The following is a 19951-nucleotide window of genomic DNA, read 5'->3' as shown; positions in this document are numbered from 1 at the left end:
TTAGGACAGTAAACTGGCTCACAGATACAGACATGCATTTCTAATCGTGGTCTGGGAGAGGGCCATGCAGCCTCTGGGGACTAGAGAAGTCCTCATTCTCTGTATGTTTGTCTCAACGTCAGGGAGGACACTGGATGGTAAAACGCCATTTACATTGCTCAGGCACTACACAGCAATAGGAAAATGACCTTGAATCCAACAGTACAAACGAGAAATTCCACCCTGCGACGGCTCCACTCTGCTTTAAGCATTCCTTTTTGCTCCTGTTTCCCTTGCCCACATTCCTCCTCCCTGACACAGACACCCACAGGGAGATGGGGTGTTTTCATGCCTGTGTTATTACCATAGCAACAATTTCTCCTCTACCTGCAAGGGTGGAAGCCCTGCAGTGCTCTGTGTTGAGAACGCAAAGAGGGGACACGAAGGTTCTGTGCTCCAACACACACATGTATACCACACACGCACACACGACGTACACACATGCCCGTGTGATGCATGCACACACTCCTCCAAGGACACTACAGTGAGAATCAGTAAAACAATTTAAATTAAAATGCTGACACCTGGTCACACAATTAGTGAATAGACAAAAACGCGGCCAATGACTATAAAGATATTTTGTAGACGTCAACTCGGGGATTTTTAACATGAAATTTCTAAAGACTTTGAATCAAAATGCATCTCTTTTTTTTTTAAAGACTTTATTTATTTATTTGAGAGAGAATGAGAGACAGAGCAGGAGAGGGAAGAGGGTCAGAGAGAGAAGCAGACCCCCTGCTGAGCAGGGAGCCCGATGTGGGATTCGATCCTGGGACTCCAGGATCATGACCTGAGCTGAAGGCAGTCGCTTAACCAACTGAGCCACCCAGGCGCCCCTGCATCTCTCCTTTGATGAGGCCACAGGCACACACAAAAAAACCATTAAGTTATTTTAACAAAACATATGAAGGCACTAAACAAATAATATGTGGTTTCCAGAAAGATAGGCACTCAAAGCTTATGATCCCCATATGGTTTATGAACAGGGCTAGGCTGTGGTGAGTCTGATAAGCAATGGCTCATGGTGGCCACAAAAATCACGAGAAAGGGTCAGTGTTTCAATTTTAATAACGTGCCCATCCAAGTCTGTTAAAAACTCTCAGTCTCTTTACATACTGTAGACAACATATCTTAGTAGAAACCCAAACAAACGAGAGACAAGGAGGTATGTCCTTTCATTACAAGGACAGTGAAAGGTGAGCAGCCCCAGCCTCCAGGCCTGCCCTGCTGCACTGGGGGGTGGGTGCGGTGGTCAAGACTCAAAGATCAGCACCTTCCTAAGACGACAAAAAACAGCCCATGAGTCATGGAGACAAAGCAGGGCCATTTTCACTTTGTCACTAATTCTGAGTCCTCTAGTAAAACAATCATTTTTCTAGGTCCTTCCTACACTCATCTCTTGAAATATTCCCTGAGATGCCAATCTTTTCAGAAAGGGATAAAAACAAAACAACAAACCAATGAGACATCCAAAAGGAGAGACACAGCAGTGCTGTGGACCAAGCAACTGAGACTTGCAGGACAGAGGTAGCCTTCATTAGGACACAGCTCTCCCCAGGGTAGCCCAGGTCCTTCTCTGAACTTGAACAATGTGGGCTAAAGTGAGAGCAGTCATTTCTTACAGAGTATATTAGCACAAAACTTAGCTTAAAAAAATCTATCCCCCTTCCACTGTGGCATGCTAGTAAGAAAAGAGTTTTCTGAGTCCATGATTTGAAAAGCTAAGGTCTGGGAGAAGTCATCTTTAGGTCCCTGATGTGACTTTACATCTGCCCACCTTAGGGGAATTCCACACTCCTCTGGGAGACTTTAGACATCTGGGAGAAGTTCCTTTCTAGGAACTCCTCACCTGCACGCACTGTTGGCATCAGGCTGTGCCTTCCCTGTGCAGCAGCTACTGTTTCCTGACCTAAGACATGCCAGGCACAGACGCTTCCCCTACATCAGGCTGTCTGCGCCTCCGCCCCCGCTTTATGAGACACGACTGACAAGCCACTGACGTTTCACCAGAGGTCTGCGAGGTAGGTGCAACTGTTCTCATTTTACAGATTTAAAAATTGTGGCTCAGGGAGGGGATGTATTTACCCTCAGTCACAAAGGCAAGAAGGGGCAGAGCTGGAACGGAAGCCCGAGCTGGTTTAACATCGAAATCCCTTGTCTTCACCACACCACCAGACTGTGTTCTGAGCTGCAGCACAGGTGTGGCACGGGCACCTCGCTCCCTGTAGCCCGGCGGCGCCCAGCCCAGGGCTGGCTCCAGGGCGGCACGTCAGCGAGGGCTTCTCATGCAGCAGTCTTCAAAGGAACTCCCCAAACTGAGAACCTACTAATAAAGCCCAGCACAAGTGGTCGTTCCGAGCACTGCCGACGGAGCAGGAACACAAAGCAACATTTTAACCATCTTAGAGCAGCTTCCCTGGGTGAGAAAGGAAGCACCGGAATGTTCTGTGGGGGCAAGGCAGAGAAACACCCACCTTGGGGGGGAGGCGGGGTGTCAAGGACATAGGCGAATACCGGAGTCCACGACAACAGCTCAGCCTGTCTGGCCCGCCTGGGCTCTGAGGTGCACTCCCTTGCCCGCTGGGGGGGCTGCCCCGTAGCACTGCCAGGCCTGCAGCCGTTTTCACTACTTAGTGCCCAGGATCAAGGGACAGAAAAGATGCAATATAGGAATAGAAACTACTCCTGTAGGACTAACGGGAAACAAAAATAACTGTTTTATTCGTATCAGCTTTGTCTTTTTTTTTTTTTTAAAGATTTATTTATTCATGAGAGACAGAGAGAGAGAGAGGCAGAGGGAGAAGCAGGCTCCCCACTGAGCAGGGAGCCCGATGCGGGATTCGATCCCAGGACCTTCGGATCATGACCTGAGCCGAAGGCAGACGCTTAACCATCTGAGCCACCCAGGTGCCCTCAGCTTTGTCGTTTAACCTGTGCCCGTGTACGTATGTATCCGTGTGTGTGTATACATATTTAAAGGTTTTTATTTATTTGAGAGAGAGAGGGATTGAGAGAATGAGTGGGAGGAGGTGCAGAGGGAGAAGCAGAGCAGGGAGCCTGACGTGGGACATGATCCCAGGGACCATGACTGGAGCCCGAGGCAGACGCTTCACCAAGTGAGCCCCCCAGGTGCCGTGTGTATATGTACTTTTAAAGTTTTTTTATTTTTGAGCAACCTCTACATCCAAAGTGGGGCTTTAACTTAAGACCCCAGATCAAGAGTTGCAAGCTCTACTGACTGAGCCTGCCAGGCGGCCCCCCACGTGTATATTTTACCTTTCTTCCCCTTGGGTAGATACCTAGCTCCCTTTCAAGTAAGTGCTGCAAACAACAGATACGGTATTTACATGACTTTTACTAGGAAGGCAGGATAGGAAAATAGATAAGCAATATTTGCCTTTTGTTGTTTTTATTCTTCTCGGGAACACCCCCCCACACCCCTCCCCCCCTCCCCCACACCAGGTTCTCTAATCACATGTTAGCGTGTGAAGACATTAAGTAATGAAGTGTAATTATCAACCAAAATCTTCCAAGGATCAAGAAGCCTATAATGAACACATTCGCCATGCTGTTTGCTATGAGGAATTTTAAAAACTGGAAAATGACTAAAATATTAAGTTAAAAAGAGGAATTTTAAAAACTGGAAAATGACTAAAATATTAAGTTAAAAAGATCCTGAAACCTCATTGCCACCATGCCAGCTCTACCCAAGACTGCCGGGAGGGCGGCTCACAGGGAGGCTGCTTGGGATCTCCTCTGGGACTGTGTCTGAGGCGGGGAGGCCTCCTTCTGGGTTCTCACCATTGGGTAAATACTGTCACTCCACTCCATACCTCAGAGGCCACTTTCTAGGGTGGTTGGGGGGAATGCCGGGAGCTGAGAGCCCTGAGAGGCACCTACCCAACATGCCTGCATACCACGCAGCCTGAGGTCTTAAGCTATTCCGCCAGAACCCTCCAGAACCCTCCGGTGCTGAAGGAAGTGACTCACCTTGTGAGCAGGGGCAGGCCAAATCCCCGGGAGGGAATTCCCACCCCACCCCACTTATTTTGTGGACTTGCATTATGAAGCATGGACTTCCACGCCAGAGAATGAGTGCTCATTCTGGGACTTAAAAAATCCTTTTGTTACCCAAACATTCAGTTCTTGTCAACATAACTTCCTGAATAAAGATCCTCCCTGATAGTGGGAACAAGAGGATCCAGCTTCATTCAGATCTAGATAAATGTGAACGCCTGTGCTCAGCACAGGAGTCAGCTGACGGTCTGGGCCTCAAACGGCAGTGCTGCTACTAAGTGCCAAGCGTCCACTGTCACAGCTGGAGCCGCCCTGGCACTGACAGCTGGTCCAGGCTCATTGACATTCTCTTCACGCGGCCGTCCAGCTACGGCAGGCGGCTGCAGATGCCTGTTTTTTAGCAACAAACTGGTTCACTGCAGATGTGAATTCTGGTTATATTTCAGGGCTGTGAAGTCAGTAATACTGAATGCTACAAAGGATAGGATGGGGCCTGGAAATGGTAGAAAAAGAGGAGAGGGGAAAGGAAACGAGAAGCACAGGAAAGAAAGGTGAGAAAGACACAGGAAAACAAGTACAAGTGACACCGGGAAGACGCGCAGCCACACTCACCCCTTGGCTTCACTAAGGAACACCAAGCCAGGTGTCCTTCACAGTTCTTCCGACTAAAGTCTCACCACCTGATGGGTCTCCCTCCCTTAGCGCTTACTTCATGAATAGTCTTAAACCTCCACCTTGTAGCTCTGGCTACCTTTCTGGAAAGCTCTACGTACAAACCTCTGAATTTATGGAGCAAAGCTATGATCCTGGAAAAGTAGAGAAGGACTCAAGAGGGAAATTCTGACCCTCAGAATAAATATTCCAGAAGCATCGCTTACAAATCTCCTTTTATCTAACACTCTGCAGCCCACACCAAACACATCCAATTCATTCCCAAAAGCACCATGCTGAAAACAAACTGATGAATCCTTTATCTGCAAACACACAGGGCACTGAGGGCCTTGACAAAAGCATTCCATCATATCAATGAAACAAAGACTCTCTCCGCATTTCATCAAAGATACAGTATCTTATTCTCTTCAGGGATTTTAGAGGAATGATTCCAGGCATTCAAGCCTGCCTCCAGATAATACGTTAATATAAACGCCTCATCTCAGAGTGACAAGTTCCTGGAAATCTAACTGGAGTTTAGATTACTGGCAAAGACACTGCAATGAGGAAGCAGATGCCCTTAGTCTCACACGGGCCAAAAATCAGCTTGTGGCTCATTTCTTAAACATTAGCAATCCTCAAGGATTAACGGATGGTTTAGCCATCTAGCTGAAAAGAAACGATGTCATAAGGAAAATTCGTTTAAGTGGAAAAGGTAAAAGCATAGGTTCTAAAAACACTGACATCTCTGATACTAAATTCTGAATGCACATAGTGGTTTGCTTTGGTACTAAGCCTAAAAGAATTCTGTTTACGAGACACTGTCTTGCTGACTGACATACTTCTGAAATGCTCAAGAGAAAACTGTTCCTCATGGAGTATCAGTGCCACCTAGTGGCGACTCACCATAGCGCCTAATAAGGAGGGACCAGCTTAGACCTAACTCAACTTAGCTCTCCCTTGCCTGTGAAGAACAGGGCGGGAACTTCCGAACCTGCTGTCCCTGCCTCAGGTTCCCAAGAGACAGTTTTCACTTTATTTTCCACAGTGGGCCAAACTCTGAAGACCTTACCCTAATGGTGGAAAGCGTCCAGAATGTGGATGCTCTCATCTGCGGGGAGGGTCAAGTTCTGAAGCACGCGATCATTGAGAATGCCTTATGATGCATTCTCTTTACTGGAAAACGTTACTAAGGGACACAAGAAGATCTGAAATAAATGGAAATATATACTTTGAACTTATCAGGACTCACTTTAATGATATTAATTTCCCCAAACTCATCTATTCTGATGAGATTCTAAATCAAAATGCTATCAGCAGGCGCCTGGGTGGCTCAGTCGGTTGGGTGTCTGCCTTCGGCTCAGGTCATGATCCTGGAGTCCCGGGATCGAGTCCCACATCGGGCTCCCTGCTCGGCGGGGGGTCTGCTTCTCCCTCTGACCCTCTTCCCTCTCGTGCTCTCTCTCATTCTCTCTCTCTCAAATAAATAAAATCTTTAGGAAAAAAATGCTATCAGCATTCTCTAACTCCTGTGACCTACTTCCTAGACGCCCTGCTGCAGGCTTTCCGTGCTCCCAGCTGTGTTACCTGTCCCCAGGGCTCCCTCCTTTCAACGCTTCTTACTCCTGACTACAAAGTTTTCCTCTAGCCTAGATCTTACCTCATGTTCCTGACCCTAGTCACTTTCTAAGTAATTACTGAGACCTACTATGTGCCAGGCATTAGCAAAACATACACATACCGAACACCTCCATCCTCAAAACTCTACCTATCTAAAACAGAATCGACTGACATTCTCTCCTGCAATCTTTTCTATTCTTTTTTTAAAAGAGGGGAGGGGAGGGGAGAGGGAGAGGGAGAGAATCCTAAGCAGGCTCCAGGCCAGTGTGGAGGCCAACATGGGGCAGAATCTCATGACTTCAAGATCACGACCTGAGCCACAATCAAATGTTGGACGCTTAACTAACTGAGCCACCCAGTTTTTCTATTCTACTTGTGTGTGAATAGTATCATCACCCACTCAGTGGCCTAAACCAGAGAAGTGAGTCATCTGGACTTTTCCCCACCCCTACGATCAGAGTATCTCCTTCTAATCCTATCTCCCCATTATCTTTCAAATCTGTTCCTTTTTTCCACCACCATCATCTGTTTTGGTTCTCATGATATCAGTCAGGACATGCTAGGTTATGCTGCTGGAACAAACTCAAACTTCAGTAGCTCAAAACAGACTTATTTCTACGCGTCCATCTTGGCAGAAGGAAAAGAGATAATGAATCATTAGCTCTCTTTTTTTGTGTTAAAAAAACACACTATATGAAATCTACCCCACGAACAAATCTTAAAGTGTACAGTACAATACTGCTAACTATATATGCACTGTTTTACAGCAGGTCTCGAGAGCTTCTGCATCTTCGGTGACTGAAATTTCATACCCATTGCATGGCAGCTCCCTGTTTCCGCCTCCCCTAACCCCTGGCAACCACCATTCTATTTTCTGTTTCTGTAAGTGACTACATATCTGCAGTAAGTGGAATCACACAGAATTTGTCTTTTTGTGATAGGCTTATCTCACTAGCATAATTTCTCAAGGTTCACCCATGTTGTAGCATGACAGGATCTCTTTCTTTTCAAATCCTGACTAATGTTCCATTGTATAGAAAGACATCTCCTTTAGCCATTCATCCATGGATAAGTATTTAGGTTGCTTTTATATCTTGGCTATTATGAACAATAATGTAATGAACAAGAGTACAAATAGCTCTTCAAAATTCTGTTTCCTTTTTCTTTTTTAAAGATTTTATTTATTTATTTGACAGAGAGAGACAGCAAGAGAGGGAACACAAGCAGCGGGAGTGGGAGAGGGAGAAGCAGGCTTCCTGTGGAGCAGGGAGCTCGATGCGGGGCTCGATCCCAGGACCCTGGGATCATGACCTGAGCCGAAGGCAGCTGTTTAATGACTGAGCCACCCAGGCGCCCCAAGATGCTGTTTTCAATTGACATATATTCAGAAGTAGGATTATTAGATTGTATGGTAGTTTTGTTAATTTTTAAAAAAGATTTTATTTATTTACCCCCACACCCCCGCCTCCACACCCAGTGTAGAGCCCAATGAGGGGCTTGAACTCACAACCCTGAGATCAAGACCTGAGCTGAGATCAAGAGTCAGATGCTTAACCAACTAAGCCAGCCAGGCGCCCCAAGATTTTATTTTTAAGTGATCTCCACACCTAATGTGGGGTTGGGACTTACAACCCTGAGATCAAGAGTCACACGCTCCACCAACTGAGCCAGCCAGGTGCCCCTATTTTTTAAAAAAAGGCTCAGTTGGTTGAGCGACTGTCTTCAGCTCCGGTCATGATCCTGAAGACCTGGGATCGAGTCCCGCATCGGGCTCCCTGCTCAGTGGGGAGTCTGCTTCTCCCTCTGACCCTCCCCCTTCTCATGTGCTCTCTCTCAAATAAATCTTTAAAAAAATAAAATTTTTTTTCAAGGATTTTACTTGACAGAGAGAGAAAGCAGGGGGAGCAGCAGGCAGAGGGAAAGGGAACACAAGCAGCGGGAGTGGGAGAGGGAGAAGCAGGCTTCCTGTGGAGCAGGGAGCCTGATGCGGGGCTCGATCCCAGGACCCTGGGACCATGACCTGAGCCAAAGGCAGACGCTTAACCAACTGAGCCACCCAGGCGCCCTATTTTTTGAGGACATTCCATACTAGTTTCCATAGGGGATGTACTGTTTTACATTCCCATCAACAATGAACAACAGTTTCAATTTCTTCATATCCTTATCAACACTTATTATTTTTTTTCCTTTTTTGTGTTAGTGAGCATCCTAGATGTGAAATGACCTCACCGTGGTTTTGATTTGCATTTCCCTGATGATGAGTGATGCTGAGCACCTTTTCATATATCTGTTGGTCAACTGTAGGTTTTCTTTGAAGAAATGTCTGTTTGAGTTCTTTGCCCATTTTTTAATTGGCTTATTTCTGATTGGCTGTTACTGAGTTATAGGACTTCTTGTGTATTACCGATATTAACACTTTACCAGGGAAATAATTTACAAATACTTTCTCCCATGCCATAGGCTACTTTTTCACTGCTGATGGTTTCCTTTGCCGTGCAAAGGATTTTCAGTCTGATGCAGTCCCATTCATCTATTTTTGTTTTTGTTGTCCGTGCTATTAGTGTTACAATCACGAAATCACTACAAAGACCAATGTTAGGAAGCTTCCTATGTTTTCTTCTAGGAATTTTAGATTGTTATGTTTCAGTTTTTAATCCATTCTGAGTTGATCTTTGTGGTGTATGATAACATCCAATTTCATTCTTCTGCAGGCAGTCATGTTTGTCTGGCACCATTTGTCAAGCAGAACGACCTTTCCCCAAGGTGTAATCTTGGTGCCCCTGACTGCAGAGGTGTGGGCTTCCTTCTGGGCTCTCTGTTTGGTTCCACTGGTCTGTAGGTCTGTTTTTATGCCAGTACCATACTGTTTTGATTACTGTAACTCTGTAATATGCTTTGAAGCCAGGAAGTATGAGGCCTCCAGCTTTGTTCTTCTTTCTCAAGATTGTTTTGGCTATTTGGGATTCTTCACAGTTCTGTATGAATTTTAGGATTGTTTTTTCTGTTTCTTCAAAAAAAGCAGTTGGTATTTTCATAGGAATTGTGATTAAATCACAAGTGGCATTGTGCAGGTATGACATTTTAACAATATTAACTCTCCCCTATACTGTGTTGGTTCATTTTTATTGGGGCCTATTTGGCTTCTTGAATCTGGATATCCATTTTCCTTTCCCAGATTTTAGAAGTTTTTGGCCATTATCTTTTCAAATAAGCTTTGTCTCTTTCTCTCTTCTCCTGCTGAAACTCTTACAGCACATACACTGGTTCACTTGATGGTGTCCCTCCCATTGGTACCTCAAGCTTTCTTATTCTTCATTCTTTTTTTTCCCCTTCTGTTCTTCTGACTAGATAATTTCAAATGACCTGTCTTTGAGTTCACTGGTTCTTTCTTCTGCTTGGTCAAACCTGACGATGAATCCCTCTAGTGAAATTTTCCATCAGTTATTGTATTCTTCAGCTTCAATTTTGTTTGACTCTTCTCAATATTTTCTCTTTGTTGATATTCTCATTTTGTTCACATATCATTTTCCCAAGCTTGTTGAACATCTTTATGATGATTATTTTGAACTATCAGGTTAATTCACATACATATCTCCTTTCCTTTAGTGTCCTTTCTGGAGATCTACTTTGTTCCTTTGGTTGGACTGTATTCCTTCCTGTACCTTGTTGCTTTGTGGCAGGATCCACATATTTGAAGAAACAGTCACCTCTCCCAGTCTTTACACACTGGCTTTGTACAGGGAAAGACCTTCACCAGCCAGCCTAGCTATAGATTCTGGGAGCCTTTACTTTGGAGGTGTCTTCTCTGGACTTAACATGTGTAAATTCTCAATTACGGAAGTCTCGCTAAGTTTCTTTTTTTAGGAGCTTATAGTCTCTCCCTCCCTCTGGTGTCTGTCTGTAGTACTGCAGCTTCTCTGGAGCAGTCCAACTTCCTTTTGTTCTCAGCAGCCCCCAGGCAGCCAGACTACAGTGGTTCTCATCAGTGCTGAGGCGGGCAAGAAACCAGTCCCTTCAAAACCTCCTCCCCCAAGAAGCTGGAGCATAGGGTGTAGGTTCCACTCTTCCTTTCTCCAAGGGAAAAGCTACCTGAACTGTGGGTTCTTTGGGGCAGCAGCAAGCCTACCAGCTCTAGTGTTCTCAGAGGCATCCAGGCATCTAGAGTACGCAGGATCCTGTTAGTGCACTGAGTCAGGTGAGACAATAACCAGCCCTTTAGGCAGTACTCCCAAAGGCCAGAACACTGGACACATGTTCCAACTCTTTCCCTTCCCAGGGAGAAGCTGGGAGTTGGGGGTTTTCTCCAGTTCTTTGCACACTAAACTGAGGGCAACGGCGAGCAAGTGTATGTTAGCTTAAAATGTTGCCTTTGGGGCCGCCTGGCAGCTCAGTTGGTAGAACATGTGACTCTTGGAGCTCTGGGTCATGAATTCAAGCCCCATGTTGGGCACAGAGCTTCCTTAAAATAAGTAAATATATAAAACGTTGCCTTTGTTCTCAGCAATCTCCAACCTGGTGCTGCTTAGAATCAGGAAAGACAAAAGCCAGCCCCTTGGGTAGCTGCCCAAGAAGACTGAATGCTAGATTATGTTCGAGTCTTCCCTTTCTCTCCCCTTGGGGGGCGGGGGTGTGGGGGGAAAGCGAGTATTTAGATGTTTCCTACATGTGCAGATGGGAGTGTCTCTGGCAAGTGAGTTCCATGAATTTTCCTACAGGCTTCAATGCAGCTGGCTTTGCACTGTCTGGAATGCAGGAGCCTCCTACTGGGTTTCTAAATTTCTCACAAAGGGAACTGGTCTGTGTAATGTTGATCAGTGTTTCCGTAGGGGGTTGGGGAAGGAGGGTCTGGGGCTGCCTACTTGTTGACATCACCCCAAATCATGTTATCATTTTTTCTGCAAGTGACTGACCTCATCCACACTGACATTTCATTGACCAAAAGAAGCTACACAGCCACCTCCAAGTTCAATAAGGCATGTATATCCCTTCCGCAGAGAGAAAGCCGAAATATTTGATGTTTCTGCTTCAGATCTTAAAAGCCACTGGGACCCTTTCACTGACATCCCAGGTTGATGTTCTGAAGACACTCACAGGACACTGTTTCAGACTCATGTGTGTCCTTAGGACTGCCTGTAACTGTCTTGGGAGAATAATGGCCTCACCTTCTCTTTGGCCTTCCAAATTGTCTATGAACACTTATCAGTAGAGTCTAATTTGGAATTCTCGGAGGAAATGTAGTTCCCAGCTCCATCTTAGCAATTCACGGAGACTCCACAGGAGTTGGCAGTGATGTGCATCTCTGACCTGGACTACAACAGCTGAAGAGATCTCTGTTATCTCAGTCCCCTTGCCGTTCCCCCTCTGCCACCTTACACTAGTGCTCAAGATCTGCATAGCCTGGCCCCACCCAGCTGGTGAGCCTTCAGGATGCTATTCACCTTCAGACCTAAACACACTCCAACATCTTCACTTTCCCCCCCACCCAACCTTTCCTTCCCTTGGCTACTGCCTCCCCAGGCATTCCAGTGCTGGGCGCATGAGGAGCACACAGGGCAGTCAGGTGCTCCACTTAGTTCCAAAAGCCAGAGACTGTTGGGAAAATTGTTATAGCAAAAGCCTGAGGGTGGGGACAAATTACTAAATGGACACATAAATTCTAAGAATACACCCAGATTTTACAAAGAAATGTTAATGCTGAAAACAAAAGGAATAAAATTTAGTCCATTAGTTTAGTTTCTTCCTCCTTTCCTAATGACTACTTTCATTTCTTCACTCCTGCAGTAAGGCAAAAATATTATAAAATGTTCAACTCTGGTCATGCTATTTTCTTTTTTTAATTTTTAATTTCTTTTTAAAGACTTTATTTATTTGAGAGAGGGAGGGAGGGAGGGAGCACAGGCCAGTGGGGGGGTTGAGGGAGAGGGAGAAGCAGGCTCCCTGCTCAGCAAGGAGCCCGACACAGGGCTCAATCCTAGGACCCTGAGATTATGACCTGAGCCGAAGGCAGACGTTTAACCAACTGAGCCACCCAGCGCCCTGGTCATGCTATTTTAGAAAAATGGCTTAAAACATACTTGTCTAGGTTGATGCTAGACACTTAAAAACTCTAAGTGGCTTGTAAATAGCTGACACATTTTAAGACATTCTTAGCTCACAGGGGAGTCTAGTTAAAAAAAAGATTTCAGCTGCGCGATGACTTGATGGCTTTGGCACCCAACACAATCAGTTCTTATAAGAACAGTTAGTGAATATTCTACCAGATGCAACAGAGATGCCAACACGATGCCCAGGCCTTTAACCCTTCATATTTTACGACATCTGCCCTCATAAGAAGAAGGCCTACAATAGGAATCTAGAGCTTCTGACTGGAATTCCACAGGTGACCCCCATCTCTGCAACCATATCAACCACGATTCACCAAGTACTGATTTTCATTTGCTTTCATTAAAAGGAGAGCACACAAACCCTTCTCACAGGTCAGCACGCAGATAACCAATAGATACCTGGCCATCAGTGTAGTCTGTAGCACCAAAATTCAAATAAATCTAGAAAAAAATTTGCTTCCCTACCTTTCGGCAGCGAGGATTGGGACAACTGAATCTCTTCACATCACTGTCCAACAGAGCAGGAAAGCTGCAGGAGGGGCACCTACAATCAAAACAGCAGAAGGAATATTACTCAGAATATTAAATTGGTTCCATGTTCATACTGATATGGAATTTTAAGCTGGACAGCCATATCTCCTTTTTAATTAAAACACGGACTGAGGCTCTCCTTTGTGCTGGCTCTTACCAGGAAATGCAGATGCCATTTTGGGTCCCGCCTCAGTGCAAACCACTCGATACATATACACCCCTACCTCTGTGAGAACTCCTCGCATGTGTCACCTTTCCTCCATCCTCCAACCCAGTGCGTAACGATTGTACCCATAAGCCAAGTGATTAAGAGGTACCAAGGAATGTGAGTAAAAATGTGAAATGTGGATTTTCCCATTAATAAAATTATTCCCTATTGCTCAGAAGAAAATGCCAGAAGACCTGTAAGATCCAGCTTTGTTACAGATTTTCATCATCTGATGAAAGTGTTCAGGCAATATTCATAATGGGGAATGAGGTGACCAATGACTCTCTCCAACTCTGAGAACTCACCTGACGAGCTCATCGGCGTAAGCTGCAGCAACTTCCTCTTCAGCTTTCCGCTCGTAGTACTTATACAGGATGGTCTGGGGAAGCACCTTCTCCAGCTCACTGGTTGGGAATGAACATGTGCAACTGCCTTCCATGCAGCTGAGTTCTGACTGGAATTATAATGTCAGGAGGCAAAAAAAATTAAATTAAAGAAAGAAAATTCAACCAAATTTTTAGAAAAACAAAAGCTTCAGTGGTTCAATGCCTCCCTCAATGGGAAGCGGATAAACAGTGGTTAAGAAAGTGACCACACTCAAGACAAGGAAAGCATAATAAAACCCCACAAAGTCCATCTGTGATATAGCATCAGAGGGCCTCTATCAGTCCAAACTGCAGTAAGGTGGAGAGCAACAAGGAAGGTCATGGTGCAGTGTCTGAAAAGGAGATATTTGTGGGAAGTGAGTTGATTTCCTCCAGAGACCCTGAAAAGGTTGGAGGTCTAGACCTTGGGGAAGGCGAAGGTGAGTCGTAGAAGAGGAGACTGACAGGAATACAGACTAAAACCAAGGGGGTTGTTTGGAAAGCCTCTGTCTGGATCCTACCCCTTTCAGATGGAGTCAAGGGACTAAAACTCTTCCAGGAGAAAGGAAGACAGCCTCCGGGACAGCTGCTCCAGCGGGCCCTGGCCGTCATCTTCAAAGGCATCAGCAGCACACTGAGTCCTTCTCACGCCACATCAGTCCAACTTCTCTTCTGCCTCTCTCGTACATTTTTAAGGACCCTTGTGATTACACTGGGCCCATCTGGATAATCCAGGCTACTCTTCCCATTTCAAGGCCACCCAACTAGCAACCTTAATTCCCCTGTTATGTAAGGTAACACATCCACAGGTTCTGGGATGAGGATGGGGATATCTCTGGGGGACCATTATTCTGCCTGCCACACTATTCTGCTCATAACGGTTACTCTGTTCTTGATTAAACTGCAACTGACTTTAGACTAACTGATGTTGAATGATTTGATTATTGGTCAGGCATTTATGAAAAGTAATTCTGGGGGTGCCTGGGTGACTCAGTCGTTAAGCCTCTGCCTTCGGCTCAGGTCATGATCCCAGGGTCCTGGGATCGAGCCCTGCACTGGGCTCCCTGCTCGGCCAGAGTCTGCTTCTCCCTCTCCCACTCCCCCTGCTTGTGTTCCCTCTCTGGCTGTGTCTCTCTCTGTCAAATAAATAAAAGAAAAAAAAAAAGAAAAGTAAAGTAATTCTGGTTTTTAATCGTTTAAGACAAAACAAAACTCCTTTTCATATTACGTTATGCTGGTATCAACAGATACTAACTTTGGACAGAGAAATATGATAGTGGAAAGTTATTCATTTTTTTTTTAAAGGCCTCTAGTTCTTTATTTATCTTTTTTTAAAGTTTACCAATTTATTTTTAAGTAACTTCTACCCCAACATGGGGCTCAAACTCATGACCTCCAAATCAAGAGTCACATGTTCTTCTGACTGAACCAGCCAGGTGTCCCAATAGTTAGTTCATTTTAATACAACTATAAAATCCTTTAAAAATCTTGTTTAAAAAAACCCCAACAATGCACTCTCATTCAAACAGCTGCAAGGATCTTTTCATTTTTTATTACAAAATGGATTGATGAGTAAAGAAGTCGGTGCTCCTGGAATAAACAGCGCCATTCCCCAAGAAATCTACTCTGCTTACAACCAACACAATCACACCAGCCAGGGGCTGTCTAGGAATCACACACATACCAGCATGTCTTAAAAGCTACAGCTCACCCCAGAAAGAGCAATTCGACGAGGCATTTACACTTCTCTATAAATGGGGTCTCATACTCTGTGAACATTTCCTGCGTGTGGGAATATTACATGATTCTCACCTTTCCAGATCCAAAGACTGCCTCTTGGGCATATCTGATGAGACATTCTTTGCAGAACAAGTGAGCATCCGCACATTGAGTAAGCTCCTCGAATGGAAACTCCCCATAGCAGCAGCGGCACTCAATCAGCTGGCCGTCCTGCAGGCCGTCAGAGACACATGAGATGCTGTACACTGAAGGAGAGGGGCAGCTAGGTTTCATATTCCCCCATTCCCAAACACACGCTGAGGTCAAAAGCCACCTCTAGAAGCCATAAGACACGGATGAGCTGTTTTCTGCTCTGTATATCTAGCTTGAGGTGCTAGTATAAATATCAATATATAACTAAAGATAGAATTTTCATGGGTTTTTATTCTTCGGAGTCATCCTTTGTATAAAGTGATCATATCATGAGTTCCATGGTGCCAACAGAACCATAACATCTATACTCAGATGCTAATATGACTATGAGAGTCAGGGACAAGTGGCATGAGAGATGTTATTCCAAAAAGCTTCCAAAGTTGGATTTTGCTCTTCTCGTTAGAAGGCAGGAATGTGAGGGGGCTGTGTTTCAGCCCACACTTTTATCTTACGGGGCCATGAAGCTAGCTAGAGCATAACCTCCAGTACTGGAGCACCATGAAATCTGCTCTTCTCATTGGCAGAGGCAGATCCAGCCCCCAGTCCATTCCCACTATGCTAGAAAAGGCCATGAGGTGAGGAGAGCAGACAGTGGACAAGGTAACCTGGTCCTGCGGTTAGACGTATCTCTTCCAACGTTTTGACACCAGAATTCTAAATTTTCCTCTAAAAGTCTATTCAATGGATTCCAGGAAAGGTTTTTTTTTTTTTTTTAAGAGAAACAACTCTGTCGTTATCTCTGCTTCAACTCTGACCCAGTCTGGGATTAGGAGTGCCCATTGTGGTTCAAGCACCCAACTGTAACTCGGTTGAACCATAAACCCAGCAGATCAACAGGAGGTTATATGGGAACCAGTTTGCCACCAGGAATTGATAAAGAAAAACAGGTCACGTAAATACCCAGAAAAAATGAATTAGTGAGATTTCAAACTACCTTTTGATACTGTTCTTCATTCATCTGCAGGGCAAGCAAAAAGTCTTCATGCTGAAGAACAAAACCAATACATACAGACACAAATTTAGTAAAGATGCCACAAACATTTAGCATTTATTTCCATAAACATAAAAGAACTCTATTACGAGTAATCATCTCTTCAGTTACACAGTTTAGTAGCTTAAAAAGGTACCTCAGAGTAAATTTAAAATGCACAAGAAAGCTAAATATAAAAAAGGAAACCAAACAAATACTAGAAAATATGAGGGACGCTTTCTTGAATCTGATTCAAAATGTAGAAGGAATAAGGGGAAAGACAAGTACAATAACAACACTTTTGAATAGCAAAGAATAGCATAAGCAAACAATAAACCAAATGGGTAAAAACCAAGTTTGACAACATCTTTTGTTGGTGAGAATGCAAACCAACACAACCACTACGGATGAAACTTGGCATTATAGGGCGCCTGGGTGGCTCAGTTGGTTGGGCGACTGCCTTCGGCTCAGGTCATGATCCTGGAGTACCGGGATTGAGTCCCACATTGGGGTCCCTGCTTGGCGAGGAGCCTGCTTCTCCCTCTGACCCTCCCCCCTCTCATGTGCTCTCTCTGTCTCTGTCTCTCACTCTCTCAAAATAAATGAATAAATCTTTAAAAAAAAAAAAAAAAGAAACTTGGCATTATATAACACGGTACCTAAGTATTTAGATACTCTGATTCATCCAAAGCACATATAGGAATGTATTCTTAAGATACTCTGGGGCAGAAATAGGAAATACAGTATGCTCAAGGTTATTTAATATCATGGCACTATTTATAATAGCAAAAAACAATGGAAGCAACCTTGGATGTCCATTAAAGAGAATAACTGAATCAACACTGCTACTGCAGACAATGGCACACTAGGTAGTTTTAAAAGGAAAGAAAAACCTTTGGTTTGCTTAAGAGTGATCATCAGGATGCACTGCTAAGTTTAAAAGCAAGGGGCAGGGGCGCCTGGGTGGCTCAGATGGTTGGGCGTCTGCCTTCGGCTTGGGTCATAATTCCAGGGTCCTGGGATCGAGTCCCGCATCGGGCTCTCTGCTTGGAGGGGGGGGCCTGCTTCTCCCTCTTCCTCTACTGTTCCCCTGCTTGTGCTCTCTCGCTCTGTCAAATAAATAAATAAAATCTTAAAAAAAAAAAAAAAAGTAAAAGCAAGGGGCAGAAAAATGTGCTACCTTTCAGGCAAGAAAGATAGGCAAAACCAAAAACACCCCAACAACCCCCCCCCGATATATTTACTTTTACATAAAATTAGGAAAGACAGTCAAGACTATTAACAAGGGTTATACAGAGGGGCACCTGGCTGGCTCAGTCGGAAGAGCCTGTGGCTCTTGATCTTGGGGTCATGAGTTTGACCCTACACTGGGTGTACAGATTACTTAAATAAACTTAAAAAAAAAAATTAAAAACCAAAAACCAAGTAACGCCTGGGTGGTTCAGTTGGTTAGGTGTCCAGCTCTTGATTTCGGCTTAGGTCATGATCTCAGGGTCCTGGGATCCAGCCAGAGTCATGCTCGGCAGGGAGTCTGCTTGAGATTCTGTCTCCCTCTCCCTTGGCCCCGCCCCCTGCTGGCACTCTCTCTCAAATAAATAAATCTTAGAACAAAAAACCCAAAAACCAATACCTCAAAATTTATAAACTTGTTTATCATTTATCATATCAAAACTTCATTGTTTATCAGGTTAATGGCATAACCACACACTTATTCCAAGTGACTTTTTAGTATTTTGATTTCATATTCCTAATCTGATATAATCTGACAAGAAAGTTATCAATAAATCTTAGACTGTATTCAGTAACCTTTTTTTTTTTTTAAGATTCCATCTATCTGACAGACAGAAACACAGCGAGAGAGGGAACACAAGCAGAGGGAGTAGGAGAGGGAGAAGCAGGCTCCCTGCAAAGCGGGGCTCGATCCCAGGACCCTGGGATCATGACCCGAGCCAAAGGCAGATGCCCAACGATTGAGCCACCCTTATTGGTAATAATATGGACTGCTGTTTTAGAAATATTAAGTATATAATATAGGATAAAGAAAACAAGTCATTATATTAATACTATGTAAAATCAAGATTTTCAGCATAAGAGAAAAGAAGTACAAACATAAAATGAAAGAAGTAAAAAACCCCTGTAAACCAAATTTGAAATAGCAGCCTCAGTATGAATTCCCACTAAAAGAAAATAAGGTGCACTGGAGAGGCGGGTGACTCCAGGTTCAGGTCAAGAAAAGCAGAGGTTGAACCTGGGTCACCTTGTGTGCCAGAAAGGAGGGGTGTCGTCAAGAACAACTGAGACCAGGACAGAGGCAATGATCTGAACGAGGTAACACTGGCCAGACACGTAACAATGTGGACGAAGACAAGGACTACAAAGAAGCATTCCGCCAACACTGTTAACACTTTTCTGATGAGAAATTAATGACTGCAACGGTCTGATACTGTACCATGTGCCAACATCTGGAAGACCTACATAACTCACAAATTATCGTGTTTTAGAGGCTAAAATCACGCATGTGTGGAAGATCCATTAAAGTGCAAGCTACACCAACAGGCTTTCATGTAACAGATGAGAAGTAACTGTGACAGATGAATCAAACCTCCAATTTCTGCTTGAGATGTAGAGTTTTATCATTGGTCACAAATAATCACTTGATTTTTGATATGATGTCTGCCCAATGCCTACTCCTGAATAATCAATTTTTCTGTGAGCATTTTTTCAAGTAAAAATAGTGTTTTTTTGGGGGGGGGGAAGTGCCTCATTTGGCAGCTTGCAACTCAAAGGCACAAGTGCTTCTTGGGACATCATCACAGTCAGGATGCGGCAGGAGCACTTTGTGTGGACTTCTCACGTTGTCACACAGAGCAGCAAAAACTTAACATGCTCAAGGGTCAAAATTTGATAAAATGAATAAATTTTACTGTTTCGTTGAAGGCATTATTTATTTTTTATTACTTATTTTTTTGAGAGCAAGCGAGCACAGGCATGCATGCAGGGGAGGTGGGGGGAGAGGGCCCAGTGCAGAGCTGGACATGGGGCTCAATCTCAAGACCCTGAGATCATGACCTGAGCTGAAATCAGGAGTCAGACCTTCACCAACTGAGCCGCCCAAGCGCCCCTCATCAAAGGCATTTTTAGGTAACATGGACTTCTTTCTTAAATGTGGGTGCATGGTGGTGAAGAAAGGTGCCACCGACTTGATTTATGCTGAGGTACCACTGCTGTTGTTTTGTCAGAACAGATTCAACAAAGTGAAACAGGCAAATATAATGTCTCATCATCAGGGTAAGAGATCTGCCTTCACCGACCTCCTAAAGAGTCTTGGGAACTCAGGGGGTCATGGGTCAAATTGAGAGCCACTGGTCTAGAAAATATGTAGTAAACCACCAGTACATAAACATTCAGGTTGTCTTGCACACTTGACAGTTTATCTGGAAGAACTGAAGAGCTAACTGGGATCTCTCTCTGGTTGTTCTTCGTTACTAGAGGCTGAGAGAGGTGAAATACATAT

General features: G+C 44.5%; 1 protein-coding gene across 4 annotated transcripts in view; it reads right to left on the bottom strand.

Moving 5' to 3' along the window:
• RNF216 (ring finger protein 216) overlaps positions 1 to 19951 on the bottom strand; it is a 149544-nt gene that overhangs the window by 73665 nt on the left and 55928 nt on the right. For 3 of the 4 annotated variants that reach the window (XM_028088420.2, XM_028088422.2, XM_028088421.2), the window contains exons 10-13: positions 16402 to 16452; positions 15348 to 15485; positions 13476 to 13624; positions 12897 to 12975 (exon numbers count right to left, since the gene is read on the bottom strand). In XM_028088420.2, coding sequence (XP_027944221.1) covers positions 12897 to 12975; positions 13476 to 13624; positions 15348 to 15485; positions 16402 to 16452 — 417 coding nt within the window. Of the gene's footprint in view, positions 1 to 5427; positions 5916 to 12896; positions 12976 to 13475; positions 13625 to 15347; positions 15486 to 16401; positions 16453 to 19951 lie in introns of those variants that run through there. The other variant, XM_028088423.2, reaches the window with a different exon arrangement.

The sequence above is a fragment of the Eumetopias jubatus genome, unplaced genomic scaffold (genome assembly GCF_037043125.1).
Source record: "Eumetopias jubatus isolate StellerSeaLion01/CBP00866 unplaced genomic scaffold, mEumJub1_p1.0 scaffold_12, whole genome shotgun sequence".
Lineage (NCBI taxonomy): Eukaryota > Metazoa > Chordata > Mammalia > Carnivora > Otariidae > Eumetopias > Eumetopias jubatus.
Note: the sequence above shows the minus strand (reverse complement) of the source record. Positions and strands in the feature narration are given on the sequence as shown.